General features: G+C 40.8%; 1 protein-coding gene across 1 annotated transcript; it reads right to left on the bottom strand.

Annotated features, from left to right (window-relative positions):
• Positions 1-6,143: 6,143 nt before the first annotated feature.
• LOC141285478 (uncharacterized) lies at positions 6,144-19,036 on the bottom strand. The gene is made up of 9 exons (XM_073818485.1): positions 19,002-19,036; positions 18,197-18,257; positions 17,983-18,105; positions 17,491-17,592; positions 17,294-17,401; positions 17,051-17,170; positions 15,476-15,511; positions 15,036-15,211; positions 6,144-7,026 (listed from the first exon to the last, which is right to left on the bottom strand). The coding sequence occupies exons 1-9, from the start codon at positions 19,017-19,019 to the stop codon at positions 6,913-6,915; spliced, it is 858 nt and encodes a 285-aa protein (XP_073674586.1). The 5' UTR covers positions 19,020-19,036; the 3' UTR covers positions 6,144-6,912.
• Positions 19,037-19,374: the final 338 nt, after the last annotated feature.

The raw sequence follows: 19,374 nt of genomic DNA on the forward strand, positions 1-19,374 counted from the left end.
GATTTACTCGCCTATTTTTTTAAACTGGCATTTGTCATTCTTGAAACGGTATACATGGACGATTGATCCTCTTAGACAAACAACACTTTTCTTTGATTATGAGTGGATTATGTAGAGAAAACGAACAAAGTACGCTCATATTACGGCACAGTACAGTTGACCAGAAATGACTTAGCTGGCTTGACTAAACAAGGAATCCGTGCATATGGTCAATTAATAGCGAAATCAGAAGAAATTAAAATATGTTTAAATTTAGTAGATATACTTCGGGAAGGGTCAACAGATTGTTATAGGGTGTTATTTTAATTTCTTACAGAGATTAATGTATTTGAGCACAGAGGACCCAGACTGCTGTTTCGCGTGTCACTATTAGATCGGGAGGGAGAATCGAAATAACTGTGAACATTATTATCTTAAATAAATAACAGTGAAATTCATTCATGTGTCGTCATAATTCATTCATGTGTCATAAATGTTTGTATTTATAAACAACTCTGATGTTTAACAACCCTTTTCTATTTATTAATTTAATAACATAAGGATTGTTATGAGTCTGGTTCTGATTCTGCTTTCTCTGGCTTTTCTTTCCCTTTTCCGCCCTCTGCTGGTCACTACCTCTCTTTCTCTCCCCTCTCCCCTCCGCAGCTGCGTCTCATTTGGTATCTCACTGATCCTTTCCACCTGTTCCCCCTATCAGGCTCGTTTGCTATTTAATGTCCTCTGTTCTCTTGTCTTTTGTCGGATTATTTTGCTCGACTCAGATGCTGATAACCACCGTCAGAACCTTCTCCATCTAAACATCCTGTCGTGTCCAAGTCCTGTCGAACTGTCTCGTCCAGGTCAGCTATATCTCTCTTGCAATTAACCTGCTCTCCCACCCTGTGTCCAGCTACCCTGCTGTCTGCTTACTCCCGCTGTTGGGTTCAACGCCGCGCTGCCGCTCGGTACGAGAAGAGAGGAGCCCGGGGTCCTCTAGCTGACAATTCTGCTCTCCGCTACTTCCCAGCTACGGTTGTGAATACAAGAGGGCTTTGATGCCACGGAGGAACGCCTTCTCTGAGTTTATCCTTTTCCTGTCTAAAGAGGCTGTTTTTTGAGTTTATCTACGGACGCTGCTAAATAACCTACGTGCCTGTTCGAAGAGACTGTCTTGTTTTCCAGCATACCCTGCGAGTATCTAAGTTCCTGTTTGAAGAGACTGTCTAGTTTTCCAGCATACCCTGCGAGTACGAACTACGAATCATACGAACTGACAGGGGGAGACAGAGGGAGAAACCAAATCTCAACAGTGCAAAACAAAGGCAAATGAGAAGAGACATAAGGAGACATGTGACATTATCTCCCCCTCCCGGTAGGCGCGTCTCGCGCCGTGATAGAAACACCAGGGAGGGGGGGGCGGGCGCTCTGGAGGCCTTTACGGGGCAGGACCTTGCTGGGTTGGGAAGGCCTCCAGGGTGGAACAGGAAGCCATGGCGGGTCAGGCGGCCACGGCCGGACAGGCAGTTCTAGTGGCTATGGCGGGTCAGGCGGCCACGGCCGGACAGGCAGTTCTAGTGGCCATGGCGGGTCAGGCGGCCACGGCCGGACAGGCAGTTCCAGTGGCCATGGCGGGTCAGACGGCCACGGCCGGACAGGCAGTTCCAGTGGCCATGGCGGGTCAGGCGGCCACGGCCGGACAGGCAGTTCGGGTGGCCATGGCGGGTCAGGCGGCCACGGCCGGACAGGCAGTTCAGGTGGCCATGGCTGGGCAGCCCCCGTGGCCTTGGCCTTCGTCCTCGGCCCGGCCACGTTGGCTAGGGGTACATAGCGCCCCCCCCAAAATTTTCTTTGGGGAATTCAGGGGTTTGGCAGGACTGTTTGACAGAGTGGGCTCTGTAAGGCTGGACAGGACCAGCGAAGGCTCTGGAAGGCTGGATTGCACCAGCGGAGACTCTGGAAGGCTGGATTGCACCAGCGGAGGCTCTGGAAGGCTGGACGGGACCAGCGGAGGATCTGGACGGCTGGACGGGACCAGCGGAGGATCAGGAAGGCTGGGCGGAACCAGCGGAGGCTCAGGAAGGCTGGATAGGACCAGCGGAGGCTCTGGAGGACTGGACGTAACCAGTGAAGGTTCTGGACGGCTGGACGGGACCAGCGAAGGATCAGGAAGGCTGGGCGGAACCAGCGGAGGCTCAGGACGGCGCTCTTGAGGAGCGGGCTCTGGACGGCGCTCTTGAGGAGCGGGCTCTGGACGGCGCTCTTGAGGAGCGGGCTCTGGACGGCGCTCTGGACGGCGCTCTTGAGGAGCGGGCTCTGGACGGCGCTCTTGAGGAGCGGGCTCTGGACGGCGCTCTTGAGGAGCGGGCTCTGGACGGCTGGGCGACCCCAGCGGAGATTCAGGAGGGCTGGGCGTCTCCAGCGGAGACACTGAAGGAGCTAGCTCTGGGCGAGTGGTCACTGGAGGGCGCTCTGGCGGCGCGGTCACTGGAGGGCGCTCTGGCGGCGCGGTCACTGGAGGGCGCGGTCACTGGAGGGCGCTCTGGCGGCGCGGTCTCTGGAGGGCGCTCTGGAGGCATGGACACTGGAGGGTCAGGAAGACTGGGTGGAACCAGCGGGGATTCTGGACGACTGGATGAGACTGGCGGAGATTCAGGACGGCTGGGCGGAACCAGCGGGAACTCAGGAGGGTAGGAAATTACTTCTCCAAACCAGTCTATTAAATCCGCTTCAACATCGTCCATTCTGTCGACCATCTTGGCCGGGGAATCAGGAACTGCGGCCATCTTGGCCGGGGAATCAGGGACTGCAGCCATCTTGACAGGAATAACAGGAACAGCGGCCATCCTGGCCGGGAAATCAGGAACATCGGCCATCTTGGCCGGAATATCAGGAACATCGGCCATCTTGGCCGGGGAATCAGGGACTGTGGCCATCTTGACAGGAATAACAGGAACATCGTCCATCCTGGCCGAGAAACCAGGAACGTACTGACCTCACCGGTGGGTCTAGCAGGCTGGCCATCAGGCGTGCCGACTCCTGCGTGGCAGCCATTTTGTGAGCTGGTGTGGCAGCAGTCATCGGAGCAATGCTGAGGCAGGCCATGGAGCTTTGGAGGGTTGCCGGATGTTCAGGGTGAGGCAGGCGGTCTGAACTGTTGGACCGGTATGTAGAGGCTATTGGCGTTGGGTGAGCTGGTGCGAGGCATTGTGCTTCTGAGGGAGCTGGATGTTGGATTGAACAGGAATACTCTATTGGCTCCATCTTAAAGGTGGAGCCGTTTAAATAGAGAATTATACTAACCAACTCGAAAAACGGGACATCATGGACAGAGAGATTACAACGAATAACATCCTTATCCAACCCCAACAGAAACACAATGCCAATAGAGGGATCGGGCAAGCTCACCCGATGATAGAGCTCAATAAAATCCTCCACATACCGCTCCAACTCCCGACCGCTCTGCCTCAAGTTCCACAGGCGTTCGTCAGCACTGCAGTTTGGGTCGGTCATTCTGTCACGGTGTGGTGCTGGTTGATGAGACGGGAGACGTAAATCCAATGATAAATCACTTTAATATAATTCCTCAGAAAGGCAGGAGACATCCACACACGGTGTAACGTAAATCAATGAACATCAAGGAACATTAACCAACATGAACAGCATTAACATCCAGGAACAGTAAATGACCGACAAAGGACTGAACTAAAAGACTGACTTATAAAGGTAAACTAATCAAGACACACAGGTGATACAGATAACGAGCAAACGAGGACTAATCACAGGACTAAACCAAATCATACGAACTGACAGGGGGAGACAGAGGGAGAAACTAAATCTCAACAGTGCAAAACAAAGGCAAATGACAAGAGACATAAGGAGACATGTGACACTTGCTGAGAATTTTCCACATTTATGTATCTTATTAACAATTAAGACAATAATGAAAAAAACTGTAAATAAACACCACTGGTTAACATTTTGATTTATAGTCACTGATTTCCAGAAATGGGATAACTAAACAGCTGAAAATGTCTTGCTTGTAAATGTATGTAACCTTGGACCACAATCTTAATTGAGATTTGTACACATCTGAAAGCTGAATAAATAAGCAAAGGATTCAGTATTTACATATAACGTATAATTCATAAGTATAGTTTCCAACTGCTGCGTGGCAGCGACGTCAATCCATTTCACTAACCAATGAGATGAGTTGTGGGAGGGATGTTGCGCCGACGTCATTAATTTACCTACAACCAATGAGAAGGCATGTGGGCGGGACGACACGTGCAGCCCCGCCCCAGATTCAGTCCCGCCTCGATCTGCGGGCTGCAGACAGGTGCACTTGTTTCGTTTTGCGCTGTAGCGGTAGACCAATCATAAAGGACTGCGCCATCTGACCAATCACAGCAGTGAGGGCTCACGGAAAGGATAGGTTTAGAGAGACTGATTCTTCGAACTACTTCACACGAGTCGTTTACGAATCATTTAGAAACGGGGTAAAATTAAATCTATTTTTTGGAGAAAACTAAAGTGTTTTTTGAACTTGCATACATGAAAACCTGTTTTAAGAGACTCATAAAACAATATTAGCTACCTTTAAAATGGCATAATAGGGGCACTTTAACAAAACAAACATTCTGTACAGTGTTGCTAAGAATTTAGTCTAGCAACACAGCTAATTCTGTCCTTTTTAATTTCAGATTCTAAATTACATGACAGAAATTGTAGTTACATAATTCATTACACATTTCAGTTCATATAATCTGACTACTGTTTTACTGATTACTTTTAGATTACTTGTGTAAGGACCACCCACCAGCCTAATAGTGGAATCCAGTGGCATGGGTGAAGGTATTCTGTGTGTATGTCTTTATTTGCGCTTCTGAAAAAAAAAAATCACTTGATTTATTAAAACTCTGTTTTCTAATTTAATTCTGAGCCCTTTGTCATTTTTTAAAGGAGAACTCCGGTGTGATATTGACCTAAAGTGTATTGAATCATGATACCGAGTGTGAACGTACCTTGCATATCTCATCTCGTCCTGTCCACTGCAGTCCGAAATCTGGGGTCAGTTAGCCGATGCTCACAACAGGTTGTCAATGAGAGTCAATAGGGCATCGAAGTAGCTATGTAAATAAATCACTGTTTTATGCCATTTACGAGGCACAAAGTAGCTCCACACTTCATTGGTAGACTTCCAAGGGCCCTGACATTAAAAATGCGACATTGAGAACTCAGAAAAAGCACCGGTAGTTTATTTACAAGACGATTTATACAGACAGTAACTGCAAGAAAAAATCTGGTCACCGCCATCTTGAATTTAGTCACGATAAGTCGAGTGACGAGCAGGAAGGAACTTATCAGGTTATCAACTTATCAGGATGTAGTTTCCTTCGTGCTCAACACTCGACTTATCGTGCCTAAATTCAAGATGGCGGCGACCGGATTTTTTCTTGCAGTTACTGTCTGTATAAATCGTCTTGTAAATAAACTACCGGTGCTTCAGTCCCCTGGATCCAGTCCGTACCCATCAGCACCCAGAGATAACCTCTACAGCCCTGAAAGTCAGCAGAATCAATGTCAACTAGATGAGCCCCAGAGACAGATCGTCAGTGAAGACCTCATCACCTAGACGGCCATCGACACAAGACCGCGAAAACCAGATGAGTCCTCTTCAATCTGACTTTGTAACAACATGGAACTTTTGCATCTACATTAATATTAGTCTGTTTGTTTCTTATTCCGAGGTCACCATAGCCACCAGATCCAGTCAATTATTATTGACACTTAATTGTCTTGTTTTTATACTGTAAGGTTGCTTTTACACAACTTGTATTGTAAAAAGTGCTGTATTAAATAAAATAAAATAAAAAAAAATTAGACAAGCAATACAGGCAATTATTCAATTATTCATTCATCAGGGACCCAGTGCCGCATTGAGTCCACTCCTGCCAGACGTGGATCTCACGATCAAAAACTCGCCAGTCAGAAATCGAAAGGTCTCTAATGGTGTGCCTACTGCTCCAATTAGTCATGAACCTTTAGTCTGATCTATCCTGGACACAGATTTGAGTTAACATTAGCCTCCACATGATCTACTAGCCATAATGATTTTAGAGGAATCCGAAATTAATCAAAATGAACATTTATTTTGCTAGGTATAATCAAACAAGAAGAATAAATTCAATCAATCATTACAGAAAATACAACAGTTAATGAAAATGCATTAAAATTTTATCACCACGAAACTCAAAGCATAGAATAAGAAAATTCACACTAAAATAATCGCAAAGAGTCAGCATACCTGGAAATCATGCTGGAAGTTCTGTTTAATCAGAACAACATACATACATACAACAATCAAAAATTCAAGATAATAAAAACTTCACAGAACCGTATCTAACCTGGGGTAGAAAAACAACATCTGGCAAACACCTTATCAGGGGCACAATGCACATCAGTAGAACAGAATTTTCCTTAAATTTGAAATCTTTATTTTTTGTCTGTTCTACTGATATGGGGCTGAGATCATATTTCCAATCATAATGAGATCATAAAAATTATACTATATACTTGCTCTATATCGCCAACGAAAACAGTTCCAAATAAATCCACAGCAGAAGCATTGTGTATGTCCGAGCATCACAGATGTTACTTTCCTGATGAATTCACATTTTGAACAAGAGGATGATTACATGACCCATTCATAAAATCATTAGTCACTTCATTCGCTACTGGCGGTTTTAGTTTCATATTCAAAGAGTTAATTTTTCCCTGTATTTTTTTCATATTGCTATGTTAAAATGTTTATTTTTAAAAGATTAATCTCTTGAAATTATTAAAATCTTTTTTTTTTTTTGTAATCTTGTCTAGGGCCCCACAAGCCCATAGGATGGCACTGATGGAGAGATTGGAGTTTCTGCTTATTGTCTTTTACTTCTGACTTTTTACCATTTTATTCTTTTCACTTTCTGATCCATTTCTTCTATAATATTTCTTATTTTTATTCTTGGTTGTTGTCTTATTTTGTCCATTGCCTTCGGTTTTCTAGGAAAGTAATATTTCATGCAATTAGTTAGACATATGTGACCCTGGACCACAAAACCAGTCTTAAGCAGACCGGGTATATTTGTAGCAATTGCCAAAATTACATTATATGGGTCAAATTTATTGATTTTTCTTTTATGCCAAAAATCATTAGGATATTAAATAAAGTTCACATTCTATGAAAATATTTTGTAAATTTTCGACCGTAAATATATCAAAACTTAATTTTTGATTAGTTATGTGCATTGCTACGAACTTCATTTGGACAACTTTAAAGGCAGTTGTCTTAAAGGTCCCATATTGTCAAAATCAAAATTTCCTGGCTTTTTTCATGATAACTAAGGTCTAGGGGCTATCTAACTACCATATGAGTTTCAAAACAGTCAATCCACATTAAACTGCACACAGCCTGCTTAAAGTAGCTGTTCATTTTCACGAGCAGCTGTGACTTCCGTAACGATGTGACGTCCGATCGACTCAAGTCACTGCCTTCAGTCACAAACCAACGTCCCACCCTCCTTTTGTAATACCCCCAGACAACAACGCATTCATTCCATTGAGCAACAACAACAACACGAAAACAAGTGGAGAAAACCCTGTTCAGTCGATAGATGTCAAGCTACGATCATTACACAGGCTTCAGAACAACGTGAATATAAGAGACCAGTGGCACGTCAACTTCAGCCTCTTTCACACAGCGATTCCGGTAAATACACGGATGATGTGTCCCACGATTTGTTCCGGAATTGTTTAATTTGGTTCATTCACAGTCTTTTTCCGGAATCTGTGCGTGCTTTACACACAAACCATAAAGACATGTGACGTTTGGATGTGAGATGTAATGCGAGACGTACGTTTCACTAAACTGAAACTAACCTGAAAAAACTGTGCTTCAGCGCTGATAGTGAGGAGCTGGCTCTGCCTGATGATCGCTGCTCCATTCCACTTTGCACGTAACGTTATTTTTCGTTGTGAAGAGTCGCTTGATAACGTGCATCATTACTACAACACTGCCTTTAGGTTCTGGCTTTGGTTCACACAGTTCCTGTAATTTTCCAGAATCAGCGCGCATTGTGAAAGGGGCTTTACTAAAGCAACAGTTATGTAGCTTACTGCATTCGGTGTTTGAAAAAGAAAAAACATTAATGATCATTCTAAAATATCCTGTAGAGTATCAGCTCTCTCTATTGCTCTGAGCTCGCTTACGCTTACAGCATACATGACCGTAGTTACCTGTGATTGGCCTGGTTGTGCGTCACTCAGAAAACAACAGGCCAATCAGAAGAGAGGTTCATGAATATTAATTAGATGGGCCAAAATCGACCTGTTTTTGACAGAGCTCCTAAAAAAGGAGCTGTAAAAATATATTGAGATGGATTTTGGCACTTATACCGCAAATATATATTCTTAAGGACATCAACAACTAAAATAAACCTCCAGAAATGTGTACAATATGGGACCTTTAATATTTAGATTTTTGTGCACTCTCAGATTCTAGATTTTCAAATAGTTGAATCTCTGCCAAATATTGTCCTATCCTAACAAATATACATTAATGGAAAGATAATTTATTCAGGTGAAGTTTAAATCTCAATTTTGAAAATATTTGACACTTTTGACTGGTTTTGTGGTCCAGGGTCACAAGCAGTTCAAAAGGTTCAAACAGTTGTGCGTGTATATATATATATATATATATATATATATATATATATATATATATATATATACACAAAGTTTCATCTTGTAACATTGCATACAATGAAACATTCACAAATGTCTCAGGTCACGCATGTTACCATGGTTCCCTGAGTCACCTCTACACTGTCACCCCATTAGTTGCTATGGGTGAATGACTTCTGCATGACTGGTGTCTGATGCGTGTATCCAAACACAAAAATGACAATGACATTAGCAAGCAACAGTCTGTGATGTCACTACTGGTGTGACTGAGGATATAAAATTGCAAAAGGGTAAAATATGTCATCCTCATCTTTGTCCAAAGGAGATGTGCACAGCAATACCTGAAGCATGGCAAGGGGATGCATAGCTCATTCCCCTTCTCAGGGAAATGTGGTTACATGCATAACCTGAAACATTCCCTTTCAAATGGGAACTCACACTGCATCCCCTAGGGGTCGCTATGGGAAATGTAATGCCCACTCCAATCCGTTTCTAAAGGAAGCCGAAGTGGCTTACAGGGACACGGAATAGAAGAGAAGAGAATATCCCCAGCACGTCAGCAAGCTGTCAGCGTTAGAAAGCTATGATAGCACAGCCCCCTAGCATTCCTGTCAAATTTGACTCAATGCAAAACGTTCTGTGGGTGGAACATTGGAACGCTAAGAGGATAAATAACTCAGTTAAAAAAGGGGCTCTTCCTGCCAGTAAGAGAAATCCCAAGCATCATCACTTTGCTCTTCAAAACTCATAGAGGGACAGAAGACCCATTACAGAAAAATCCTCCAGAGTAAGAGGGGAGAGGGGGGACCTCTCTGACCTTCTGCCAGGTATAGCTTGATTTCTAGAAAAACAGGTCTAGACAAACTTTCATCTTAAGGGATCACTCTTCATGCATACTTAACTACCTCAATAGAAAAGTGCCCTTGCACCCTGGTATGTAATCTAGAAATTACACTGACAGCAGGCATGACTTGACTCAGGAAGTTCAGCTGTGACTTGACTTGACTCAGAAAGATTAGCTGTGACTTGACTCAGGAATGTCAGCTGTGACTTGACTTAACTCAGAAAGATTAGCTGTGACTTGACTTGACTCAGGAAGATCAGCTGTGACTTGACTTGACTCCATAGCGGCCACCATAGCATTGTGTTGTGGGAAGCAGTATCCCATGCAGTGTCCTCAGATGCATACACCTGATTTCATCAAATGTAGTAGGTAATCCAGGAATTTCATGCATACAGAAAATTGACTTGACTCAGAAAGATTAGCTGTGACTTGACTTGACTCAGGAGGATCAGCTGTCACTTGACTCGGAAAGATTAGCTGTGACTTGACTCAGGATCATCAGCTGTGACTTGACTTGTATCAGGAAGATTAGCTGTGACTTGACTCAGAAAGTTTTTTTTTCTATTTGCATATGTGTTTTATTTTTGGTGTACTGAGCTCTTTCAGCCACCATAGCGTTGTGTTGTGGGAAGCAGTATCCCATGCAGTGTCCTTAGATGCATAAATGTAGAAGATAATCCAGGAATTTCATGCATACAGAAAATTGACTTGACTCAAAAGGTTAGCTGTGACTTGACTTGACTTGACTTGACTCAGGAAGATCAGCTGTAACTTGACTTGACTCAGAAAGATTAGCTGTGACTTGACTCAGGAAGATTAGCTGTGACTTGACTAAGGAAGATCAGCTGTAACTTGACTTGACTCAGAAAGATTAGCTGTGACTTGACTTGACCTAGAAAGATTAGCTGTGACTTGACTTAGGATGATCAGCTGTGACTTGACTTGACTCAGGAAGATCAGCTGTGACTTGACTCAGGAAGATCAGCTGTGACTTGACTTGACTCAGAAAGATTAGCTGTGACTTGACTTGACTCAGGAAGATTAGCTGTGACTTGACTCAGGAAGATCAGCTGTGACTTGACTCAGAAAGATTAGCTGTGACTTGACTTGACTAAGGAAGATCAGATGTGACTTGACTTGACTCAGGAAGATCAGTTGTGACTTGACTTGACTCAGAAAGATTACCTGTGACTTGACTCAGGAAGATTAGCAGTGACTTGACTTGACTCAGAAAGATTAGCTGTGACTTGACTTGACTCAGGAAGATCATCTGTGACTTGACTTGACTCAGGAGGATCAGCTAGCACTTGACTCGGAAAGATTAGCTGTGACTTGACTCAGGATCATCAGCTGTGACTTGACTTGTATCAGGAAGATTAGCTGTGACTTGACTAAGGAAGATCAGCTGTGACTTGACTTGTCTCAGAAAGATTAGCTGTGACTTGACTTGACTCAGGAAGATTAGCTGTGACTTGACTCAGGAAGATCAGCTGTGACTTGACTCAGAAAGATTAGCTGTGACTTCACTCAGGAAGATCAGTTGTGACTTGACTCAGAAAGATCAGCTGTGACTTGACTCAGGAGTGGCAGCTGTGACTTGACTTGACTCAGGAAGATCAGCTGTGACTTGACTTGACTCAGAAAGATTAGCTGTGACTTGACTTGACTCAGGAAGATCAGCTGTGACTTGACTCAGAAAGATCAGCTGTGACTTGACTCAGAAAGATTAGCTGTGACTTGACTTGACTCAGGAAGATCAGCCGTGACTTGACTTGACTCAGAAAGTTTAGCTGCGACTTGATTTGACTCAGGAAGATCAGCTGTGACTTGACTCAGAAAGATTAGCTGTGACTTGACTTGACTCAGGAAGATTAGCTGTGACTTGACTTGACTCAGAAAGATTAGCTGTGACTTGACTTGACTCAGGAGGATCAGCTGTGACTTAACTTGACTCAGAAAGATTAGCTGTGACTTGACTTGACTCAGGAGGATCAGCTGTGACTTAACTTGACTCAGAAAGATTAGCTGTGACTTGACTTGACTCAGAAAGATTAGCTGTGACTTGACTTGACTCAGGAGGATCAGCTGTGACTTAACTTGACTCAGAAAGATTAGCTGTGACTTGACTTGACTCAGGAAGATCAGCCGTGACTTGACTTGACTCAGGAAGATCAGCTGTGACTTGACTCAGAAAGATTAGCTGTGACTTGACTTGACTCAGGAAGATTAGCTGTGACTTGACACAGGAAGATCAGCTGTTACTTGACTTGACTCAGAAAGATTAGCTGTGACTTGACTTGACTCAGGAAGATCAGCCGTGACTTGACTTGACTCAGGAAGATCAGCTGTGACTTGACTCAGAAAGATTAGCTGTGACTTGACTTGACTCAGGAAGATTAGCTGTGACTTGACACAGGAAGATCAGCTGTTACTTGACTTGACTCAGAAAGATTAGCTGTGACTTGACTTGACTCAGGAAGATCAGCTGTGACTTGACTTGACTCAGAAAGATTAGCTGTGACTTGACTCAGGAAGATTAGCTGTGACTTGACTAAGGAAGATCAGCTGTGACTTGACTTGACCTAGAAAGATTAGCTGTGACTTGACTCAGGAAGATCAGCTGTGACTTGACTCAGGATGATCAGCTGTGACTTGACTCAGGAAGATTAGCTGTGACTTGACTCAGGAAGATTAGCTGTGACTTGACTAAGGAAGATCAGCTGTGACTTGACTTGACTCAGAAAGATTAGCTGTGACTTGACTCAGGAAGATCAGTTGTGACTTGACTCAGGATGATCAGCTGTGACTTGACTTGACTCAGGAAGATCAGCTGTGACTTGACTCAGAAAGATTAGCTGTGACTTGACTTGACTCAGGAAGATCAGCTGTGACTTGACTTGACTCAGAAAGATTAGCTGTGACTTGACTCAGGAAGATTAGCTGTGACTTGACTAAGGAAGATCAGCTGTGACTTGACTTGACCTAGAAAGATTAGCTGTGACTTGACTCAGGAAGATAAGCTGTGACTTGACTCAGGATGATCAGCTGTGACTTGACTCAGGAAGATTAGCTGTGACTTGACTCAGGAAGATTAGCTGTGACTTGACTAAGGAAGATCAGCTGTGACTTGACTTGACTCAGAAAGATTAGCTGTGACTTGACTCAGGAAGATCAGTTGTGACTTGACTCAGGATGATCAGCTGTGACTTGACTTGACTCAGGAAGATCAGCTGTGACTTGACTCAGGCAGATCAGCTGTGACTTGACTTGACTCAGAAAGATTAGCTGTGACTTGACTTGACTCAGGAAGATTAGCTGTGAGTTGACTCAGGAAGATCAGCTGTGACTTGACTCAGAAAGATTAGCTGTGACTTGACTTGACTAAGGAAGATCAGCTGTGACTTGACACAGGAAGATCAGCTGTGACTTGACTTGACTCAGAAAGATTACCTGTGACTTGACTCAGGAAGATTAGCTGTGACTTGACTTGACTCAGAAAGATTAGCTGTGACTTGACTCAGGAAGATCAGTTGTGACTTGACTCAGAAAGATCAGCTGTGACTTGACTCAGAAAGATTAGCTGTGACTTGACTTGACTCAGGAAGATCAGCCGTGACTTGACTTGACTCAGAAAGTTTAGCTGCGACTTGACTTGACTCAGGAAGATCAGCTGTGACTTGACTCAGAAAGATTAGCTGTGACTTGACTTGACTCAGGAAGATTAGCTGTGACTTAACTTGACTCAGGAGGATCAGCTGTGACTTGACTCATAAAGATTAGCTGTGACTTGACTTGACTCAGGAGGATCAGCTGTGACTTAACTTGACTCAGGAGGATCAGCTGTGACTTGACTCATAAAGATTAGCTGTGACTTGACTTGACTCAGGAGGATCAGCTGTGACTTAACTTGACTCAGAAAGATTAGCTGTGACTTGACTTGACTCAGGAAGATCAGCCCTGACTTGACTTGACTCAGAAAGTTTAGCTGCAACTTGACTTGACTCAGGAAGATCAGCTGTGACTTGACTCAGAAAGATTAGCTGTGACTTGACTTGACTCAGGAAGATTAGCTGTGACTTGACACAGGAAGATCAGCTGTTACTTGACTTGACTCAGAAAGATTAGCTGTGACTTGACTTGACTCAGGAGGATCAGCTGTGACTTAACTTGACTCAGAAAGATTATCTGTGACTTGACTTGACTCAGGATGATCAGCTGTGACTTGACTTGACTCAGAAAGATTAGCTGTGACTTGACTCAGGAAAATCAGTTGTGACTTGACTTGACTCAGAAAGATTAGCTGTGATTTGACTTGACTCAGGAAGATCAGCTGTGACTTGACTTGACTCAGGAAGATCAGCTGTAACTTGACTCAGAAAGATCAGCTGTGACTTGACTCAGAAAGATTAGCTGTGACTTGACTTGACTCAGGAAGATTAGCTGTGACTTGACTCAGGAAGATCAGCTGTTACTTGACTTGACTCAGAAAGATTAGCTGTGACTTGACTTGACTCAGAAAGATTAGCTGTGACTTGACTTGACTCAGGAGGATCAGCTGTGGCTTGACTTGACTCAGAAAGATTAGCTGTGACTTGACTCAGGAAAATCAGTTGTGACTTGACTTGACTCAGAAAGATTAGCTTTGACTTGACTTGACTCAGGAAGATCAGCTGTGACTTGACTTGACTCAGGAAGATCAGCTGTAACTTGACTCAGAAATATTAGCTGTGACTTGACTCAGGAAAATCAGTTGTGACTTGACTTGACTCAGAGGGATTAGCTGTGACTTGACTTGACTCAGGAAGATCAGCTGTAACTTGACTCAGAAATATTAGCTGTGACTTGACTCAGGAAAATCAGTTGTGACTTGACTTGACTCAGGAAGATTAGCTGTGACTTGAATACGTCTTTCACCCTTCAAACTAAGCCATTGCCATTGCTATGTTTGGATACACGCTTCAGACACTAGTCACCCAGAAGGCATTCCCCCATATCGACCCTTAGAGGACATAGTGCGAGTTCTGATTTGAAAGGGAATCAGGGTTTTCTTTTTCTTTTCTTTTTTTATGTCACAAATACATAAGAAATGTTATACATGCACAAGTGCCTGGAAATCTAATATGAGATTATCATTATCACCAAAATAACACCAAAATAATGTTTTTTCATACCTTGATTTAAGTAAAATGACAGCTATTTTTAGTGATTCAAGGTTATCCAATAAGAACAATACTGTGCACATTGCAAGCTGTCAATTTATTTTGATAAGGCCAAAATATTAATCTACAAGTAGGAGATACTTTTAAGATTTGCCTGCTTTACAGTAGGGTAATGTTTGTAACGGATGACTATGAAAAACTGTTACTAGTGACAATCTTAGGCTTTCACTATGCATAAATGTATTTATTGTGCTCTTTAGATGAAGTTAGGCCTCATACTGTATAGACCATTTCAAATGTCAGTAACATTATATTGTTCTACTTACCTTTTCAGTGTATTTTGACTTGCCAATGCAAAAGCCAATGCCAATGCCAATGCCAATGGCAATGGCAATGAAACAGCAAATTAAAGAGATGGTGGCAATGTCAGAGTCTAAATGTTGGCAATTAAATGTGCAAATCCATTTTCCTACAGTTGAGTTGCATGAAGATGTGTTTTTTTCTGTAAATTCAAAAGTCATTTTAAAACAGAGCATTTTAGTGTTTTGTAAAATATATATTTTAAAATTAACAAGTAAATGTAATTATTATTATCTGAAAATAATGTTAATATAAATTTAATCTGCCACTGTATACATGGATAGTAGTGAGTAACAAGACATTAATGTGGAGGAATATTATCAGTGAACAGAATGGAAATCAACATGTCAGAAGCATCTGCTTCTATGTGTGTGAAGTACACAGAGAAAGTTAGAAATCAGACTACCTTGTCTTTCTGCATCTCCATCCACTGGACTGGACCCTAGTTTATCAGATAGGATACATAGCATTTAGCCTATATATACACACACACACACACACACACACACACATATATACATATATAAGTATATACAATATATAAGTATATAAAAGGAAATAAATAACTTATTGAAGCGCAAAATATCACTGATTCTTCAGACATGGTCTAGCCATTGTAACTGCTATTAGGTTTAAAAATGTTATTAAGGGAATAATAATTGAATGTATTTAACACAACAATTCCTTTCAAAGTAATTGTATCATTATTATATAAAATCTACACTTATTGTCTTCTTACTACATTAAAAACAGTGTGTCCACAGAAAAGTTATATCAGAGGCATCTGTCACTCTAATGGACCCCCTCGCCACATTCCACCTCTGCAGAGTACATCAATGTCAGGTTTTATAGTTGTAGAATATTTTAAATCCTAATGTTAATCATTCCTGTGTCACAACCATGATATATCAACACCCTTTTCAAATGTCTGAGGAAATTATTTAAAAGTTTAGTTCATTTTATTTTCCTAAAGCAGGTTGGCATCTAGCATCAACAGAAAAAAACAAAGTGGCTACTACATGAACTCCATATGTTTTGTGAACGAAATGCCAAATTTGTCAGCATCGTCAGATATCACCATAGTAAGATTTTCTGTCTGACGGTGTGATGGGCCAATGACGGAGCTTACATTTAACATGAAATCATCAAATTTTTGTGGTTTTCTTTTTTATCATTTTTAATTACATTAAATACAAAATAGTGTATTTGATAGTTAACATGACTATATCTGTCTGCTAATATATGAATGTGTTTTGAAATGTTAAAAACATCTTGATTGCTTGATTGCAAAATAAGTGATGGCAAAGTAAAAATATAAATAAAAGTTGGGAGGTAGAACCAAAGCATGTAAGATACTAATATGTAGTTTCATTTGTCTAGGTAAGGTTTTATTTTTTCATCCTTTTTGTTCCACTTCTCAAGAATCATTTCTGCATAGGACTTTTTGTTGATTTGGTAGGGAAAATTCACAAAATGGCCCAAAACTCATTTGCTATTGATTCCTCTGCAGGTACCACATAGCTCATTATTTAAAGAATTACTGAGTAAATACTGTAATGCAAACTCAAACTTCTCTTGCCCTATACCATTTTAGATGTTAATGCATGTGGAATGCTACATTGTTTTACAAGTTTTGTTACTTTCAGCTAAGTAACAGAGGACTAAAACAATAATAAAATTAATATCAAATATTAAATTTTTTTTTTTAAAGTAATACCTTTAATATTCAAAAATGATGACATAAATTGTTAATATTAATCCCTTTATTCATTCAATTTCATGTTTTTTTAAATAATAATATAATGCAATTAAAAGATAGATAAATTACTTCATTAACATGGCACTCATCCACCATGTAGTGCACGTTTATTGAAAAATAGGATCAGGGTGTTACTAGTACATATAACATCAATCTTTTTTTGTATCTATGATAAAGGAGTCATAAGTCACAAGAAGAGTAAAAATACCTTGTATAACATACCTGTATAAATATAGCACTTGTCACCTTTTCCTAAATCACAAAGTCTCTTACTGGTATTTTTAAAACATTTGTCAAATACTGGATTAGCACCAACACTCCATCTGCATTCTATTTTTCCTTCTGTAATAAATTTGTTTAAAATACACATTACACATATTATCTATAAGTTTGTATATTGTGAGTATGCAAAATCAGTAATAATGTTGATATAAAGCAACAATGTAGGCAATTTTTTACTCTTACCTTTAATTTGGCATGTGAGCAGATTTAGATCACACTTACACTGTGAGTCACAACAAATGGGCTTTTTATTTTCATAACAAGACACATTATAATCACTTTGTCCATGTTCTAAAAAAAATCAATTTATCATGAATTAACAAGAAACAAGAAAACAGAATCATCAAATGCCACAGTTTTAGATAATTATGTGTACATACTGCGTATATTACAAGAAGCCCCTTTCTTAACTTTTCCAGTGGGTATTAAGGGGATGGTAGAATTCTTTTTGTTAGCTCCATAGAAGCATTCCATGTAATCGTCTGTACAAAAGGACATACAGTTACCTTTATCTGAGGGCAGGAATGTTGATACTGCCTATATAGTTTCTATAGGGGCATTATAAAATAATAAATTTACAGTATATGAGAAGATACTGGCAAAAAGATGCCTTCACTGGTGAGAGATGTGTTTCAATAAGTCACATAAAAGGGCTTTTCTCACAACCTAATAGTAAACAAGTTCATCTGTTTAAAACTACAAAAAAAGACATAAATACTTACAGCCTGGTAAATACGAACAAAGTAGTTAACATGTCTTGTCATTCCTTTTCTTTCCTTTTTTCCCTTTTTTATTTTGGTCATTTATTATTTAGTAGGCCTAGGTGTTATATATATTATATATATGTTATTGAAGCCTTGCTATTTACATACCATATACTTTACAATTGGCATCTGTTTTTTGTGTGGTGTCTTCTGGCTCCCACTGACATGGTACTTGACAGCATGAGGGGGAAGAATCCCCCTGCATGCATTCAATGTAGTAGCTCTGAAGATCTGATTATTTGCGTGTAAAGCAGGTGAGTTAAAAAAAAATAGCAATAATTTCTGATATTACCCCAAAACATGTAAATGTTAAATTTCTTACCAGAGGTGACAGCATGCTCCAAAAATGCGTATGTTGTAATGAGGAAACAAATGCTTAATCTCTGTGGGCAGAAAAGACATATTCTTGCAGTTTGATTTTTTTTTTTTTTTTTGGGACTTTGAAACATGGAAATTAAAATGAAACGTGCCTTTTGATTTTAAACCATATTTGACGATTCAGGTCCATTCCAATTTGTGGTGAAAAGGTATTATATTGTAGAATTCAATTATTACAATTAAAAATAAGATGACTTATTGGCGAATGGAAAACGTTTATTCTTAATTCATTAAAATCTGACTTTCCTATTTCCAGTTACAGAGAGTTAAACAGTTTGGGTTAAGCCCTTTTTCTCTTTACAAAAGAAATCAAATTTGACGAAACATGTATTAAACATGCTTACATTTGTTTTGTCCTTTTTAAGTTAAAGCGATCCTCCCACGAACACAAGTCTCAATCACTAATTATGCGTAGCCTACTCACAAATCTGTGCGTGAAACCTGCATACGAATGTTTTCAAGAACAAAGCATGATTCATTTGTGCTTTTTTTTTTACATTTATGTTAAATTTACGAAAACAAATATAGGAATAACTCCGAGCACACGTACGCAAAAAAAGAAAAAAGAAAAAGAAAAGATATTATCTTAACATAGCTACAGTCTATTGGTCCCATTTAAGACAAAATTACATTACATTAACTCTCGTTTGATGTATTGGACGAGGTTTAATTTAAATTAGTACCAATTACATGCTCTAAATAAACATAAGGCCTAGGCTAACCGTGAGACAGCATATGCTTTGACTTACCGTACTAATAAGCTCCATGCCGGACGATTCTACAAGCCACTTGAAGAAGGAGAAAATTTGATGCGAGTTAGTGAAAAATAAATAAAAACATAATAAAACATTCTGCACTAAATCTTGTCAGTCTGATAAGCTTAATACGTTTTGTACGACTTTCAGAAGTTAAATCTTAATGTTTGATCGTCGATTAATGGGCTATACCTGGGATACGATCCTTTTTTCATTTACTTTCACTTAGGCTATGTTCATGCGGCCAAAGTTTCCTTTTAGGCACGTGATACTTACAATGCGTATGCTACAGCAGAGGATCAAGACGAGGAAGTTTCTACAAGTACGTCTACCTAATAGGCGAGTTGTTATTGTGAACTATAGCCTA

This window comes from Garra rufa, chromosome 14 (assembly GCF_049309525.1).
Source record: "Garra rufa chromosome 14, GarRuf1.0, whole genome shotgun sequence".
Lineage (NCBI taxonomy): Eukaryota > Metazoa > Chordata > Actinopteri > Cypriniformes > Cyprinidae > Garra > Garra rufa.